This window comes from Acomys minous (assembly GCF_964271855.1).
Source record: "Acomys minous genome assembly, chromosome: 1".
Taxonomy (NCBI): domain Eukaryota; kingdom Metazoa; phylum Chordata; class Mammalia; order Rodentia; family Muridae; genus Acomys; species Acomys minous.
Genome location: NC_140483.1, coordinates 36,055,347 through 36,072,078, shown reverse-complemented (window position 1 = coordinate 36,072,078; position 16,732 = coordinate 36,055,347). Strand labels below are relative to the sequence as shown.

At 41.4% G+C, this 16,732-nt stretch overlaps 1 protein-coding gene and 1 pseudogene across 7 annotated transcripts in view; both read right to left on the bottom strand.

Moving 5' to 3' along the window:
• Window positions 1–853: 853 nt before the first annotated feature.
• LOC311597353 (peptidyl-prolyl cis-trans isomerase A-like) lies at window positions 854–1,265 on the bottom strand (annotated as a pseudogene). The gene has a single exon. The product of its transcript is annotated as a peptidyl-prolyl cis-trans isomerase A-like (transcript).
• A 4,403-nt stretch (window positions 1,266–5,668) lies between these two features.
• Window positions 5,669–16,732, bottom strand: part of RALGPS2 (Ral GEF with PH domain and SH3 binding motif 2) — a 133,960-nt gene continuing 122,896 nt past the window's right edge. For all 6 annotated transcript variants that reach the window (XM_084772500.1, XM_084772501.1, XM_084772502.1 and 3 more), the window contains 3 exons: window positions 15,747–15,852; window positions 13,695–13,786; window positions 5,669–10,691 (listed from right to left, as the gene is read on the bottom strand). In XM_084772500.1, coding sequence (XP_084628626.1) covers window positions 10,662–10,691; window positions 13,695–13,786; window positions 15,747–15,852 — 228 coding nt within the window. In that variant the 3' untranslated portion in view covers window positions 5,669–10,661. The remainder of the gene's footprint in view (window positions 10,692–13,694; window positions 13,787–15,746; window positions 15,853–16,732) is intronic.

Below are 16,732 nucleotides of genomic sequence, written 5' to 3'. Positions count from 1 at the left end.
AATAGGTGAAGAGCCGACACACTTGTCTCTTCCTGATCTTAGTCAGAATGCTTTGCATTTTTCTCCATTAACTTGATGGTGGCTATGGGTCTGTTACGGGTAGCCTTTATTATGTTGAAATGTTTTCTTATCTAATCTCTGGATTTTCTTTTTCTTTTTTAAACAATGAAGAGATGTTGGATTTTGCCAAAGACCTGTTCCATGTTGAGATGATCATATAATTTTGTCCTTGAGTCCATTTATATGGGAATTACATTTATTGATTTATAGGATGTTGAGCCATCCCTGATTCTTAGACTATTGGCAACTCTATCATGGATATGTCCTTAAGTTTGGTTTGTGAGTACTTTTTGTATCTGTTTTCACTAGGGAGATTACATTGTAATCCTTTCTCCCTCTCTTGCTGAGACTTTATCTGGTTTTGGCATCAGGGTAATACTGGCTTTGAAAAATAGCTTGGAAGTGTTCCTTTTCTATTTTACTGACTAACCTGGTAAGCATTGATATTAGTCCTTTTGAAGGTCTGGTGGAATTCTATGTTGACTCCATCTGGTCCTGGGCTATTTTTAGTTAGGAGATTTTACATTTTTTTTTTATCTTGATGCCTATAATAGGAATATTTAAGTTATTTGACAATCTTTTTTCTTTACCAGTTCCTATTTACTTTTTGTTCATAATCATAAACTTAACTCTGCAATCCAGCTAAACTTGGAGGGGAATGAGGATAATATGGAACCCGAAGAGCTTCAGTGAGAGCAGAGTTGCAGGGTACTGAGAGCTGATGGGGTGCGGGTGCTCTACTGAGCTACAGAAGGAATGGTCTGGTGGGTAAGATGCCCACAAGTCAAAAGACTTAGAGTTGTCTACAGTCAGAAATGGTGATCTTGCTGGTCTTGCCAAAGCACTCCATGGCATCCACGATGCTCATACCTTCTTTCACCTACCCAAAGCCCACATGCTTGCCATCCAGCCACTCAGTCTTGGCAGTGCAGATAAACAACTGGGAACCATTTGTGTTTGGTCCAGCATTTGCCATGGACAAGATGCCAGGACCTGTGTGCTTCAGGATGAAGTTCTCATCCTCAAATTTCTCTCCATAGATGGACCTGCCGCAAGTGCCGTTATGGAGTGTGAAATCACCACCATGGCACATGAATCCTGGAGTAATTCTGTGAAAGGAGGAACCCTTATATTCAAATCCTTTTTCTCCAGTGCTAAGAACGTGAAAGTTTTCTGCTGTCATTGGAATTTTGTTTGCAAAGAGCTCAAAGGAGATGTGGCCCAAGGGCTCGCCATTGACCACGATGTTGAAGAATACAATGGGGTTAACCATGGCTACAGCAAGTGATGAGAGGGGATAGCGGTGTCTGCCTATTTGACACTCTCGATTGGACTTTAGAGGTCATATGCATCTAGAAAGTCACCCATTTCTTTTAGATTTTCCCATTTGGTGGAATATACAGTTTTAAAGTATGACCTTATGACTTGGAATTTCCTCCGTGTTTATTGTGTCCCCCTTTCCACCTATTACTAATTTCGGTCTTCTTCATCATTTAATAGTGTATTTTCAGGATGATGGTTCAGTTTTCTTACATTATTGAGACTTACTACATGCTCTAGTATGTGATCTATTGAGAGATTACATGGGCTGCTAAGAATGTGGTGTATTCTTTGGCATTTGGATGAATGTTCTGTCGATGTGTATTAGGTCCATTTGATGTCTGGCATCATTTATAATGTTTAGTCTTTTTCCCCCCAGTTAATTTGTGTAATAATGAAGGTAGAGTACTGAAGTCACTTACTGTTAGGGTTCATCTGTGATTTAAAATGTAATAGATCTTGTTTTTGTTTTCTTAAGACAGGGTTTCTCTGTGTAGCCTTGGATGTCCTAGACTCACTTTGTAGACCAGGCTGGCCCCGAACTCAACAGCGATCCGCCTGCCTCTGCCTCCTGAGTGCAGGGATTAAAGGTGTGTGCCACAATGCCCAGCAATAGTTCTTGTTTTTATATAATTGGATGAGCCTGTATTTGGTGCTTATGTGTCTAGAGTTGTAATTTTTCCTTGATGGGTTGTTCCTTTCATCAATACCAAGCACACTCATCTTGCTCTGACCAGATTTAAAGTTTGTCCGATATTAGAAGCCAGCAAGCCATGGCTGCTTGTCTCCTGGGTCCATGTGCTTGGGATCCCTTCCTCCATCCTTTTACCCTGACAGTGCTTAGCTTTTAAGGTGAGATGTGAGAGATCTACAATGGCAGCAGAAAGAGGGACTATTTCCTAGTCCGTCTGCTAGTCTCTGTCCCCCTCCCTCCCCCCCGCTTTCTTTCCCTCTGTCTCTCACACAACTTCATTATGAGACTCCGACTGGCATGCCAACTTCTGTTCTTAATGTTCCCAGGCTGTGTGTGACTGGGAAGCCATACAGTGTATTGCAAGTTTCTACCAATTCCACCTTTATCTAGTTGGGCAACACATTGCTGGTGCTTCCTTCTCCACTTCTTCCCAGGATCCTCTTCCATGGCTGGTTCATTTTGATAGTATAACCCATCTCAGTGAATCAAAACAGAACCCCCAGAGAGTACATGCCTCTTAGGTGAACAAATTCAAAGACAACACAATGAAAATGAGGTGATAAGTATCAGGGGTTTTGATATCTTCTTCTGGCCTTTGTGGGTGTGTGTGCGCGCACATACAAACACACTGCATAAACTCATTCAGGCTCATACATACTTATGAATAAAAATAAATCTTTAAAAAAAGAACTACTTTTAGTTTTTCTTTTGTTTTTGAAGCAGGTTTTCTCTGTGTAGCCCTGGCTGTCCTGGATTCACTTTGGAAACCAGGCTGGCCTTTCACTCAGAGAGACCTGCCTGCCTCTGCCTCCCAAGTGCTGGGATTAATGGCATGCACCACCACACTCAACTATTTTTAATTTCTAATAATGCCAAACTATTAAAAACTTTCTTCACTGCCAGAAAAATGTTTACTTTTCTCAAACCTGGAGGCTTGTGTTGCTGTGGTCAAACATTCTCAGCGGTGACTACTTGTTATGGACCTGAGATAGATGATCGTTTTTTGACTTGCTTTTAAGAAAAATATTAGAAAAAGGCCCATGAAATAACCATCTTATAGGCCTCAAATGGTTAATACAGACAATTTCATGTCTCATCTAACAGATGCGTGGGCTGAGGCACCCAACATCTGGAGCTACTTATCTGTTACAGCAAAGTGGAAAATGCTAGCTCGTCCACTCAGCTTCTGACCCTTTATGTAACCTGTTTCGTGCAAGAAAGCCTTCTGATGCCACTTTAGGGTACTGTATGTGACCCCCTAAGATGAAAAAGTGTAACAAATCTGAGGTACTTGTTGAGGTGGCACTATTGCTCACATGCTTTAGCTGTGTCAGTCCTGTAACACATTTGAGAGTCCTACGTTGGACATTTGCTTGAGAGATGTAGAAAATGTTTCCAGAGTGTGAGTCATAAATAAATGATTCTAGGAATCGACTCAGGGAAAATGGTTTTATTAACTGTGGAGCTTGGGAAGTCTGGCAGGTGGGACAGACAACTTCCATGCTATGGCTTTTTATATTGCTTGCCCCCTCCCCCCCAAGAGAATTTGTTTTTATACTTGCACGACATCAAAAAGCAAATAGCCTCCAGTTTAACTTGAAAGATAGCTTAACAGATGAGCTGGTCTAAGACACTGATGGCCAATTCTGTCCTTTCTAGCCTTATGAGGCCTGGAGGGGATGGTGTACTCACAGACATGCTCATTTAGAAGATTCTTGCTCACTCTGCTTTCAGTTGAAGTATTTAGCTTTTAACTCAAATGTGTTTTTTGTTATTGAACACAGAATTAACACCTTGATTACTTACTTACCCTTCTAGGCTTTGATCCTCCTCAGACAAAACTGCAGCTCCTTGTCCTTTAGCACTAAATACCTTAACACATTGTGGTGCAGGCCATGGATATATTCTGGTGGTATTAAATGTAGGTTATCTTTCTAGGATCAGGAGGCTGAACTTCTTTGAGAAAGGGGAAAGTTAATGTCCAGATGTAAGCTGAACTTTTCCCACAAGCAAGATCAACATACTGAGTTTTTGAGATAGAACAGCACAGAGACCATGTTTTGTGTCTGGCATTGCTGACACTGAGCAGACAATCATTTGTAGCGTGTTTATGGCAGCCCTTGCCTCTTGGTACCCAGGGAACTCTTTCCTAGCTGTGCCAAGTTTCTTCAAGCAGGTATCGCCTGGGGGACAAAATCCTTTCCAACTCAGAAACAGTGGCATAAACTGTGTGTCGAATCCAAGGACACTGTAATGTCCTGTGGGCCAGCATTCTACTGAGTTTTGAGTTATCAATGGCAGCTCAAGGTAAACAGCCACTCATTTTCCTGCCTGTCTTTCACTCTTGAGGTCCACTGAGAAGACTGGGTAACTGAGTTCTCTGAAATGCTGTGACTGCATCCGACCCAGCACTGTTCTCTAGTGTGAGCCAAAGGAGGCAAGTCAGACAACTGTTCTGTTTGTAGTTAGATTCCAACAAAAACCTACAGACAAGCTAAAATGTTGCTGGATATAAGCACCTACTAATGGCATTCTCAGAAAGTAAGAGAAGATGAACAAAAAGTCAGAGTAAAAACAAATTATAGTTAGATTTAAGGTAATAAAAGATATGTAAGACCACTAAGAAGAAAACTGAAATATTGGATAGGCAGTAAAAGCCCTAAACAAATGGATAGACATTTCATGTCTTAGATGAACAGATAAACCAATGTACAGACAAAAACAATTACAAAGTGCCGGCAGTAACTTTATTACACTGGACAAGCTGATCCTAAGACAGGACTCAAGGGCAGGTGATTTTGAAGATGCAAAAGATATACATTGTCATATAGTATTTAAGGCAATGTGGTATTAATGACACATGAATTATATAGTAAATTGGACCTGAAGACCTAGGCATTTATGGAAAACTGACATATGCTCAAGGAAGCAGGACAGGCTGACCCCCTGGAGAGCTGCCATACTCTTTCGGTTCCTATAAAAAGGTTTTTTAAAAAACCAAGTTATGGCTAGATAGGATACATACGTCTCAGAGCTCACAAGGAATTCTTAAGGGATGGCATAACCTACCTCAAGCACAGCACTTCTGTACTTCTACAGATTGGAAGCTCCACACGTCTGTCTCACAAGCAAGCAAACAAGCTGGCCTGGTGGTGTGGTCCTGTAATCTCACCTACTTGGAAATAGCACACAAGAGGACTCAAGGCCCACTTGGGTTACAAAGTCAGCCCAAACAACCGTGATTACATCTTGTAAGAGTCTGGGACGACACTTCACTGGCAGAATGCTTGCTAAGCATACATGATGCCCAAGGTTCAGCATCTAGTACTGGAGGCAAAAAGTGGTGCCTAAGGACCCACGGGACAGAGTCTCAGCAATCAGGCCTTTGGGGGACTGCTCACATTCAGTGGGGAGAATGAGATCCCTCTGTCTACACTGCATGCCGGAGCACTCTCATTCTGGGTTTACTCACTGGGAACTTTCTCTGCAGCAGTCTTTATTCATTTCTTTTGAAGAGTTAAAAGACAAAACCAAACCGACAACACTGATTGCATTTTAAATGCAAATGGAGTTAACAAAGCACCACACAATCTATAATTTTAAGTCATTTATTTCAATAGAAATATTTCAGAAAACTTCTTAAATTCCTTTTAGGTTAGCTTATGCAAACACACTGAAGATCACATACTCACTTCTGCATATTAAAAAGAAACAAAACCAGAGAGGAACCAAGTCGCACATCACTCAGGGAGGTCATAGTGCAAGTAAATGCTTCATCATTAAGTACCTCAGTTAACTGGGACAAAGAATGAAAATGGCTTGTGAAATTCTTCTTTGTTCGTATTATTAGCTTTGGGCAATCGGCCTGCGGATGTTTGAGCGCCTTCTCCCAGGCTCTTCAGAAGCTGGGAAAGAGTGAACAGCAACAGCCAACGTGTAGAAACACTGGAGTTTGGTGTCCCATCAGCTAGCGTAGTCACACCTGTTCAATCAGTACTTCTTGGAACCATTTTGTGAGTATTTCTTTCAGGCGACATCTTCAGGGACATGACATTTGTTTTTTGACATATAAGCTTGAAATAGTCTGTTAATATTTGGCATTTTCTGCCTTCCTATAACCAAGCAATCCATGAATCCCCTTAGCTCTATTTTGCAGACCAATTGGCTGAATTCAGATTTTAAATTTTGCTAATAACCCAAAAGGAACAGTAACCCTTTCATTGGGCCCAAAGATGATGCGTATCTACATGTCTATTCTTGAGGGACGCTGAAAACACCATTCCTACTCAGACAGACAGCAGTTTCCAATGTCCTAAGCAGAATGTTTCCAAACTTTGCTTTGGCTGAGACCTTAGCTTAGTCTTTGCTGCTGATTTATTATTGGTGCTGCTCCCTTGCGTATTTTCACACAAGCAATAACCAGCACGATAAGGGGCTGCTTGTTCATTCTGTCTTACAGAGGAAACTAAAATAAATGTCATTTCTGGCTGAAGGGGCTGCCACCACAGACAGTATCTTAGTAAAACTGCAATGAAGCCTTCTGTGTATGTCACATTCCTTTAGGATTTTCCCATCAGGCCTTCTCACCAAACCTAAGCTTAAACAACACAAAATACAAATATGCTCAGCTAGATGAAGGTTCTTCAGAGCCCCATTAAAAGGTTGATCTGAAGGGATCTATTTTTAACCTACCTGGACAAGATACCAACAGGGAGGGAGGATTATCTGAAAAAGAACTAGACTGGAGGACTGCAGACATCCAGGTGGCTATGCGGTCTTCCTCAGGACTGAGAGACCAAGTGGATGGAGGGAAGGACTGCACAGCTCTCAAGTCGAAGGGCAGGGGCTTTTAGCCATCCTCAGTGCCCTAAAGATGGCCTTCAAATTGGTAAGGCACGGACCCAATTTTCCCCACATTACGGCTAGAGACAGGTAAGAAGCAACTGCTCTCACTGAGCTGAAGAGCTGGTATATACCTCTTCAGTGGAATTCTCAAATTGAAAAGTCATTTTAGACACAAGCCATTTTAGGGAAGCAAACCCAAATGGTACTTAAGTCATTTTGAAAAGGTTCACATGTAATTTATCAATAATATTTAATAGCAATTTTTATGTTTCAGAGGCTTAAAAAAAGCAATACCCTCCTGGCTGCAAAACCAGGATGGAACTATGTTTCTAAAAAAATAATATAAAAGAAAATGAACACAAGCCCTAAAAGGAGGCTGAAGTCAGACACACCCCAGTACTTGCTGTCTGCCTTGTAGCAGCAGCGGTGGTACTTACTGCTGTTGCCCTGGCACCATGAAGTTAAGCTGTGTTTTCAAAAGGATCCAATTCTTTTAAAAGCCTCACGCAGAGGAGTTCTGATTAAAGCCTATCTTCTATTAACAACACTGGTATCTCTTGTTTGTGGAAGGTAATGGGATAGCTTAAAACCCAGCCAGGAAGGAATATGCCTCAATAAACAGGAAGGAAACCAACAGAGGGTGTGTTTTCTAAGAAACCAATGAGCTAAGTCTATTAGTACTGATTTCCAATCAATATAATACTTCACAGTTTTAAATATATATAATTTACAGATTTAAGATCAGGAAAAAGGACTTTACGCTGAAGTCATTTGGATAGTTAAATGCTAATAGCCCCCGAGACTGACAAGGCTGCGCTCAAGAGCGGCCCATTTCAACTAGAGGGCTCTAAGCATAACTCCATTCTATTTGGAGAACAATGTGTTGTTGGACTTCTTTATAAGTCTCGAAGGGGAAAGAAGCCACTTATCAAAACTGCAGCGATGAGCATCCTGACTGACCCAATAGCAACAGATGATGCAGAAGGTGGTACAACAGTGGATGGTACTGTTTACACAAAAACATAATTGCCATAGAAACATATGCCCAAGAAGAGAGAAAAAATACAATTCCAAATTGGATCCTTTTTGAATCGTTTACGCAAATATACACTGAACAAAACCAAACAGAAAGATGTATTTCATCAATCCTCCTTTGACCCTTACATTTTGGACAGTATAGCGAAAATATTCTGAAAAGCAAGTACAGGAAGCCTAAAACAATGCTCGGGGCACCATGCAGTCATTTTCATAGGTACACTTTAAAAACAGACTTATGAAAAACAAGCCTTTATGTTCAAAGTTGTCAGGTGAGATATGGCTAGTACTACACACTACTGAACCAGGCCATAGGATATTCCATCCAGTCTGCATGGAAACTAGCGCAAGTTTAAATTTTAATCGAATTTCTGAAGAGTTCTCTGTGGCTATGAAAGAAACAATGAGCTTTAATGTCCACGGGAAATGAGCCAGTGAGTCACTAGTTTACAATGAGAGTACGCATAATAGGATTCGTTCACCAATAAATAACATACTCCAATATTTAATACAGTTTGGCAATGTTTTCTTTGATTCAATTATAATCCGATTCCTTTTTGTGAATTATAGATCAAAAAAGCTCACCCACTCTAACTCATCTCTCTCAGTTTCTAAAATCATCTGGAAAAAAGAAAAAAAAAAAGAAAAGAAAAGAAAAATGACCCACCTTTAGAGCAAATTTGAAGGTAGAAAAATAGTTTCAGCCAGAGGCCACAATGCTAACACAACCTGGCTAGTCCGATCTGAGCATGGTTCTCCCTCTGCATATCCACAAGCGTCTGGAGCTGGGTGTGTCACACATGGCTCCATTCTCAGTGCTTTCTCTCTGGCAGAACTGTGAGGTCAGCCTCGCCAGCGCCATCTCCACAGACCGGATCCACCCACAACGGAATGGCTTCAGCTTATCCATGACAACGTAGCAATAAGCAGCCACAGGGTTCTCATTCACAGTATCTCAAAAACTATTTAAAATATTATTTCAGGAGCAAAATAAACTAAGGGAATGCTGAAAAGAATGCAAAACGAAAGTATGATGTCCAAGTCTACAATGTAATATGCTGACTGCTCAGTCATGTCTGTCTATGGAGACCCAACATGGGTTAAGTTTAGACCATTATTTGAAAAATCATTCTGTGCTGGCACCATTTGCCTTCCCCTGCTTGTCAATGAAACCTCAAATAATGTATCTGTCACATGACAAACATATTTGAATTACTTAAATTAGAAACACTCAGAAAAGGGCTTTTGTTTTCTCGGACTGATTTGTTTTTTAGCGAATTACGGTGCAGACGGCATTTTGTAACTAAGCTTCACAACTTGGTGATAACAACTTCTGGTAAAAGTACACAATTCTTGAAGGATACAAATGTGAGAAATTTATGTGAGACCCAAAGAAAAAGCAGTTTGCTAGGAGGTGTCCGTTAGTTGTCCCTTAGTTGAGGCCTTCCCACGTGGTGCTACCAATGAGCACTGTAACACACAGCAGTCTGTCTACTTGAGTGCCATTTTGGTTAAAATTCTAAGCTACATCAAGCCCAACATTAGTTTTAAACATTAAACATGTTACAGAGAGTGCTCTCAAGACTGCGAGATCAGTTACTAACAAAGCTTGGTTTCCAGGTTGGGGACCAACTAACTTTCTGAAAAATGTTCTGGTACATTTTGGGAAGTCATACAAAAAAAGGTTTTATATTTTTAACTCCTAGAACTGCAAACTTTGCCTTTATTCTTCTTAAAACTGTTTCGTCTTACAACAAAATACATATATATATACACGAAGAATCTTTTAAACAAGTATGCTTTTGAACCTTACACTGAAAACAAATTCCATAAAAAACAAGTCTGGCATAATGCACGTAAAACACTGAAAAGGGCAGGGTCTCCCCGCGATGACACCTGTGGCCGGAGAATCCACTTGACTTGAGAAAAAGCTACCGAAACCTCAGCTTGGGATTACCGTTCTCCTAGGCAGATTTGTGGCTCGATAGTGAATTCATATAGAAAGTTGAACTTTAACCCTCGTTAGAAACAACCATTTTTCTTGAGCCTGCCGACATGTGAACACTTGCCTCTGTGTCTCCTGCGGACCATGCTCCCCGTGTAGCACTGGATTCCACACTGTAGTGTTTAAATAGAGCCCGCATCAGCAGTAAGCACGCCCCATCCTACCCCACCCCCCCACACCGTCCTCTCACCCCACGTCTCACGGTGAGGAGGCTAAGCAGACCGTGGGGTGCTCTGTCGCCTGCCCCCCCCAGGGACATCTTGCTGCACCTAACACAGCTCCTGATGGAATCCGTAAGAAAGGTTTTTCCTTTTTAAAGTGTATCTAAAAAAGATGGTTTCCCCTCCAAAATTAGTACAAAGTTAAAAGAAATGCAAATTAGCTACAATTTATTCCAAGCACAGCACCGCCAGAAGACTCACACACACTATTTGGTGTTGGCTCTCCTCTCACTCTGTTAAGGCAGTGGTTTCCACAGGTCCCGAGAGGAGAAGCATAGTTCATGGCAGTTTGTTTTGCAATTCCAATTTGTTCTCTGGGAATATCTCACTTCATTCCCTGAAATTAGTGCTTTTGGTTCTGAGCTCCGGAGGCTGGGCTGGAGCCCGTGGGCTCTCCCTGGCACGGGAGGGCGCGGCTGGGGCTCTCCGCAGGTCCTTGCTCCACACGGGAACAATGGCACACCTCTTCTTTCTCAGGCTTTTACTCAAAAGTCATCAAGTTTGTAGGAACCTAAAAAACAATGCAAGCAGCCCACACTGACTGTTATTATTCTAAGCTGATTGTTGAGTTGTTTTTTTCTACTCATTGAATACATCTGTCACTATGTCCTAAAGTGATTTTTATCCCCCCGCCCTTCACTCTGGGATGAAGATCTCCTATAGCTTATAATTTAACACATAACCTGTGTTATTACATACAAAGTATAGAATTTCTTGTTAAGTAAGCTGTGTTCAATAATTTATATAAAATCTAATGAATTAAAACAATGCAAGCAGCCCACACTGACTGTTATTATTCTAAGCTGATTGTTGAGTTGTTTTTTTCTACTCATTGAATACATCTGTCACTATGTCCTAAAGTGATTTTTATCCCCCCGCCCTTCACTCTGGGATGAAGATCTCCTATAGCTTATAATTTAACACATAACCTGTGTTATTACATACAAAGTATAGAATTTCTTGTTAAGTAAGCTGTGTTCAATAATTTATATAAAATCTAATGAATTAAATTCAGCATTTATTTTGTCTTGTTATTTAGCCAAACCCAAATCATTCTGACCTACATATCTTTCTTGAGACAAGGTCCCAACTTTGCAGGCCAGGCAAGGCTTGAACTTGTAAGTGCTGAGATTGCAGGCAGGAGCCACCACAGAGTTTAAATATCCTTTACAAAGAATTTGACAGCAGATGCTTCGGTGATTTACAGCAGTGAGTCCGGCATGCTAGCTCACTTTAGAAAATCACTGACTTAATAAGCTTTTTCAAGTAGATGTGCCTGGACAGAAGGATGGACACAGGCGTTTTCATGTCTCACAGGGGCCTAATGGGTGCTTACCGATATAAATAAATGTATCACAGAAGTATGGCGAACCTTTGTAGAACAAAATCTATACATTATCATCAGTTTATGTGTATTTTAAAAAAGCTATGCTGGGAATTTTATAGCAAACATGAAGGAGTTCTCAATAAAAACGTCAGAAACACTAAAGAGTCAAATTTACTATTAGGCAAAATTATCTGACACTTTCTGACTGACAAATAAACAGCTTATATATGAACAGTTCACTTTTGAGATTATACCACACTTAATTTTATTTCTTTTAAGTCTGAATTTTAGAATATTTTATTGTGGTGCTGGGGCTGAAACTGAGAGGCTGGCACATGTTGGTCAAGGAAGAACCTTACCATGGGGCCTACGGGCTACAGGGGTGTTTGTAGAGTTAGCACAGGCTTCCTAGCGCTGACAGAGCTGAGCGGTCAGGGTCCCCTCCTCACCCGTGAAGTGGCTCAGCAGCTCTGACAGGCCAACAGACGGTCTCTGAAACCTGTTACCCATTGGAGCTGGGTCATTAGATATGGGCGAAGGGACTTGAACTTTGGCTCTCTTCAAGAGCAGCAAGCACTCTTACCCATGGAGCCCTACATGCTAGCTTTTGCATGAAGACTTCTACTAAACAATATCATAATTGAGTTATGTCTCAAACACTCATGTGTTTAAGCTCCCAGGTTTAGTGGTTAAAAAAAAAAGAAATCTTAATTTTAACAAAGTGAGTCTCATTTCTAAATCACCCAAATGCTTTTTAAGGTAATTTATAATTGATTTAGGGTCTTCAAATAATTTTCAAACTTCACAGGTTCTATTTATAAATTCCCAAACACTGTTTTAAAAAAAAGACCATTTTGTACATCTGTATGATATTGGGAAGGCTTAATAATACAGCAGAGAAAATCTGAGCCTTTCTTTATGCTGTACGGCATATACGTCTAGATTCATCTTGGAGCCTGAGATTCTTATCAATGAATTAATATCCCTGAATATAGTTTAGAAAGTCCATAGCATGGGAGATGATCTGAAAGGCTTATTAGTCAAAATTAGGTCTATTTGTTTCATTCCGCCCCAGACACAAACTAAACATGGGCAAAACTTTGCATTTTAAGACCTTCAAAAAGGATGCTAAAGGCTGTGCAAAAAAAAATTTTTTTTAATACAACATCAAAATAATTATGATAGAAGAAAGTCCACCCCAACAACAATTACAAAGGAAAAGCAAATGGCATTTGCGCTTCAGGCCCAGCATTTGTACTTGTTGATCTGTGTAAAGTCATTTAATGTCTTTGAGCCTATTTCCTTATTTATTGAGTTGTGATAACCTGACATAAGAGGGGAAAAAAAAAAATCAAAGCAGTACTAAGCCTTCTAAAAGAGTAGTTTAGTTCAGTCCTGTCTGCTGGTCGGCACTGAGGATACAAAGGTATACGTAAATGCTAAGTCTGTGACTTGCAAATATGTGTGACTAGAAAAGCTTCAAGTGATTTCCACAGCCGTGGCTGCCTTTTCTGTCCATCAGTGGTTCAGGGTATCTGCAAGAGGGCACAGGGAAACCAGCACAGCGGACAGCTGCTCCTTTGAGACAGCCTTTCCACTGGATCACCATGGCAAAAGCACAAATACACAATAAAGCAGAAATGGTTCCCACTACAAGTGCAGGAACCTACTTCACGTTGCTATCACAGAAGAGTCAGAGCGCTGTGCAAGTACCACCTTCTAAAACCCTGAGCATGTCTCTGTACACTGTAAAAACCTCCAGCTTTATCTGCACACTGGCTGTTCCCCAAACTGGCCCTTCACGCCCCCTGCCCTCTCACAGACTGTTCCTTCCCACCACTCACGTCAGCATCACTGTCTCTGGGAAAGCTTAGGCACATGTGCTGCGTTACCTACCAGTCCCTCTCTGGTCTGTATTACACAACCTTGTTTACTTTGTATCTTTCTAACACATGGACTTTACGTCTTACTGACTGCACTGAACAACAAAACGTTAACACCATTAGGAACATTATTCAGCTAGGTGTGGTAGTGCACTGGTGCTAAGGCAGGAAGATCAAGTTTGCAGCCAGCCTGGGCTAACTAGTGAGTTCCAGGCCAGCTTGGGCTAGCACGTCTTGAACCTGTCTCTATACATAAGTGAAAGTTTAAAGGTCACAGCTTCGGAGGAGGAGGAGAAGTGTTCACCTGTTGTTTGTTACTCTGGCAGGCCGCGCTCAAGTGTTTAAACCATAGCATTGCATTCATCCTGCTGCCGGCTTGAAACTTGTATGAATTTCCTAAAATTACCAAATGCAAGCAGAAAACAATAAAGTTAAAGACCATACCACATAACATTCCTGCCAGACATTTAAGGCTGAATGAAATATGACAACAGAGCTCAGTTTCACAATTTTTTTTCATTTAAAACCTGATTTCCTGATGTGGACCTCTTTATCGATATGCTCATAGCATCTTATTTACAAAGTCACCTTCTACTGTGTATACAATAAAGGAGATCATGGTTCCTTAGGTGTGCACTAGAATAACTGTGCGCTTCTCTAGACATGTCTGCAAAATATTGTCCCCCACCCCGTGTGCTGAGTCTGTGACTTTGCCCATACCAGGCAGGCACTGTAGCCTCAGACCCCGATTCCATGTTTCCTCTAAAAGCAGTATGAAGTTTTTACCTGGTAATGATTCAATGTAGCTATCACTTAATATTCATTCCTAATTACACTAGATGGCTAGCTATATAACATTAACATTATTGAGGCATATGACCTGGGACTGATCCCAGGGCTCCTGACTTGCTAAGCAAGTGCTCTATCCCTGAGTTAAATCTCCAGCCCAAGGAGAGAGGAGTGTTTTCTCTTTTAGAAAATTAGAAGGTCCTGTGTGACAAGACTGGTCCATGAGGAAGGTGTTTTACATGGCTCCATATCTTAACTGAGTAGAGAATATATCGAGAGCTGATGTGTACTGCTGGGTGCTCTCAACACAGCTGTCTCCTCCCTTCATGGATCTAGGTCCTTGTTGGACTCTCTCTCATCCTCTACGGACTCACTAGAGCCTACACCCGGCAGCACCCCATGTCTCCCTGGAGATGCCACTGGAGAACTTTTCAGTTTCAGAAGCTGTCTTGTCTCCATGGAATGCTCGTAAGGCATGTTAATCGTGTGGTGTTTGCTGAATTTAGAGGCAGGTATTACTATTTAATCTGAATTTAAAAAAATCCATAACTGCACTGGGCAAGGCTACAAGTCACACTAGTAAAATATTGCTGTTAGTATGGACCATAAAAACCTTGTGTCTCTGAAATAATTCTATGAAGTATGCTAATGGAAGGAAACCTAAGAATTTGTTCGCAAAATTCAGTAAAAGTGATCACATTTGAAAAATGCAATTTTATGATGAATGCCCATGTGATTCTGAGGGACTGGGGCTTCAATTTAGAGAGCTGAGAGTAAGTCCATTTATAACCACTGAGAAATTTGGTAAGATTTTTTTTCTTGTATCTAACGTACAAATTTAAATTTTAATTTAAAACTATAATACACAGAAAGCTATTTGTTGATATGAAATCTCACCTGAAGAGAAGTAAACATACAGCTGTGAGGTTAAAGGTAATCCACTTCAGTAAGAGCTGTGGAATATATAATTCAGAGCAGATGTGCAAGGGTTTGCACGTGGGTTCCTATGTGGTGGCTGTCAACAGCAGCTGGTCCTTGTTCTGAAGGAAGTGCAGCCATTGTCACTTGTATGGCCCTATGACAGCCACCGAGCGTGTGAAGGTGCAGCAGGCCAGGAAGCCTAACTCCAACAAGCCCACACTCTTAATTTTTCTCACCCCCTTCCCCAACTGCAGTGGTCAATTCTAATGAATGTTTCCATAGACTATTACATAAGGTATTTTACTTTAGGAAGGGATCTGAGCCAAGCAAGCAATTAAAGTAACAACGAAAGTTATGTAGGGTAACAGTCATCTTCAGAACTTGAGGATGACTGTTACTCTGGACACAGATGGTGACGTGTTCTGCATCACATACAGCGAGCCTCTGTTCAGAGTTACGGTATACAGATTCCTGGGTCTGGACTACTTTAGCTTTACTTTAGGCTTGAAACACAGTATGGAATAGAGGTATACCCCGCAGACACAGTTCCTCAAACGTTTCCCTGCTGATAACACAGCAGAACCAGGATCAGGATCAGGAGTTAGTGACTGCAGGACCACCGACCCTGGTCTGTCTAACAACCCACCTTTCTCAGAGTCAGTCAGCAGAAAGAGGTCTGGATGCTCTGGGTCGTCAGCCATCATCACCATCCACCCCACCACAGACACGTTCTTATTTGACGTTGATTTGAACTGACATGAAAGGGAAGCAGAGAAAACAGGTAACCAGTGGCTTTCACAGCCAGGTTTCAGTCAAAGGAAAGTGTCAGGAGTGCATTTTCAATGTGTCCTTAGGAGATAAGATGTGTGACTTAGTGCTGGCTCAGGTCAGCTTGGCACGCCTTCTTTAGGTAGCCTCCCACAGTCCAGTCATCCACAGCGTCAACTTTCATCCCAGCTCTCCACTTCTGAAGGCCATGCTTGTGGATCTGCTGTCTGTTCTAGTCACAGAGCGCCCACCTGGGGACACAGCTGCATCCCAACACCTGTGTTCCTTCAGCCTGAAACCTCATCGCTAGCGAGGCTATCAGGCAATGCTTATTTGTATTTCACAGAACCAAGAAAGATTTAAAAAATGGGAGGTACTTCTTAGAATGCTGGGTACTTTTACAGTTAACTATTCTTTTCTGTTCTGAAATGGGTGCTCTAAAGAGCAGAAAATAAGGTTTATCTCAGTAACAAAAATAAAATTGTTTAAATACTAGCAACTCAAACATAGCAGTATGTGAAAAAGCTGCCAGATGTCACAGTACACAGGGAAGGTCAAACTGAATACTACGTCCACCGTGTAATTACTAGTGGAGTGTGGCTCCGCTAAATGAAGAACTTCTATTAATTAGAATAAGAATAAGCAACAGGGGCTAGAGAGATGGCTCAGCAGTTAGGAGCACCCACCGACTGCTCTTCCAAATGACCCAGGCTCAATTCCTAGCACCCATGTGATGGCTCACAACTGTAAGTCCTGTTCCAGGGCAACAGCTGACACCCACACAAAAACATACATGCAGGCAAAACACTAATTCACATAAAGAACAATCCATGTCTCCAAGGCGTTCCTTAAAAAGAATAAGCA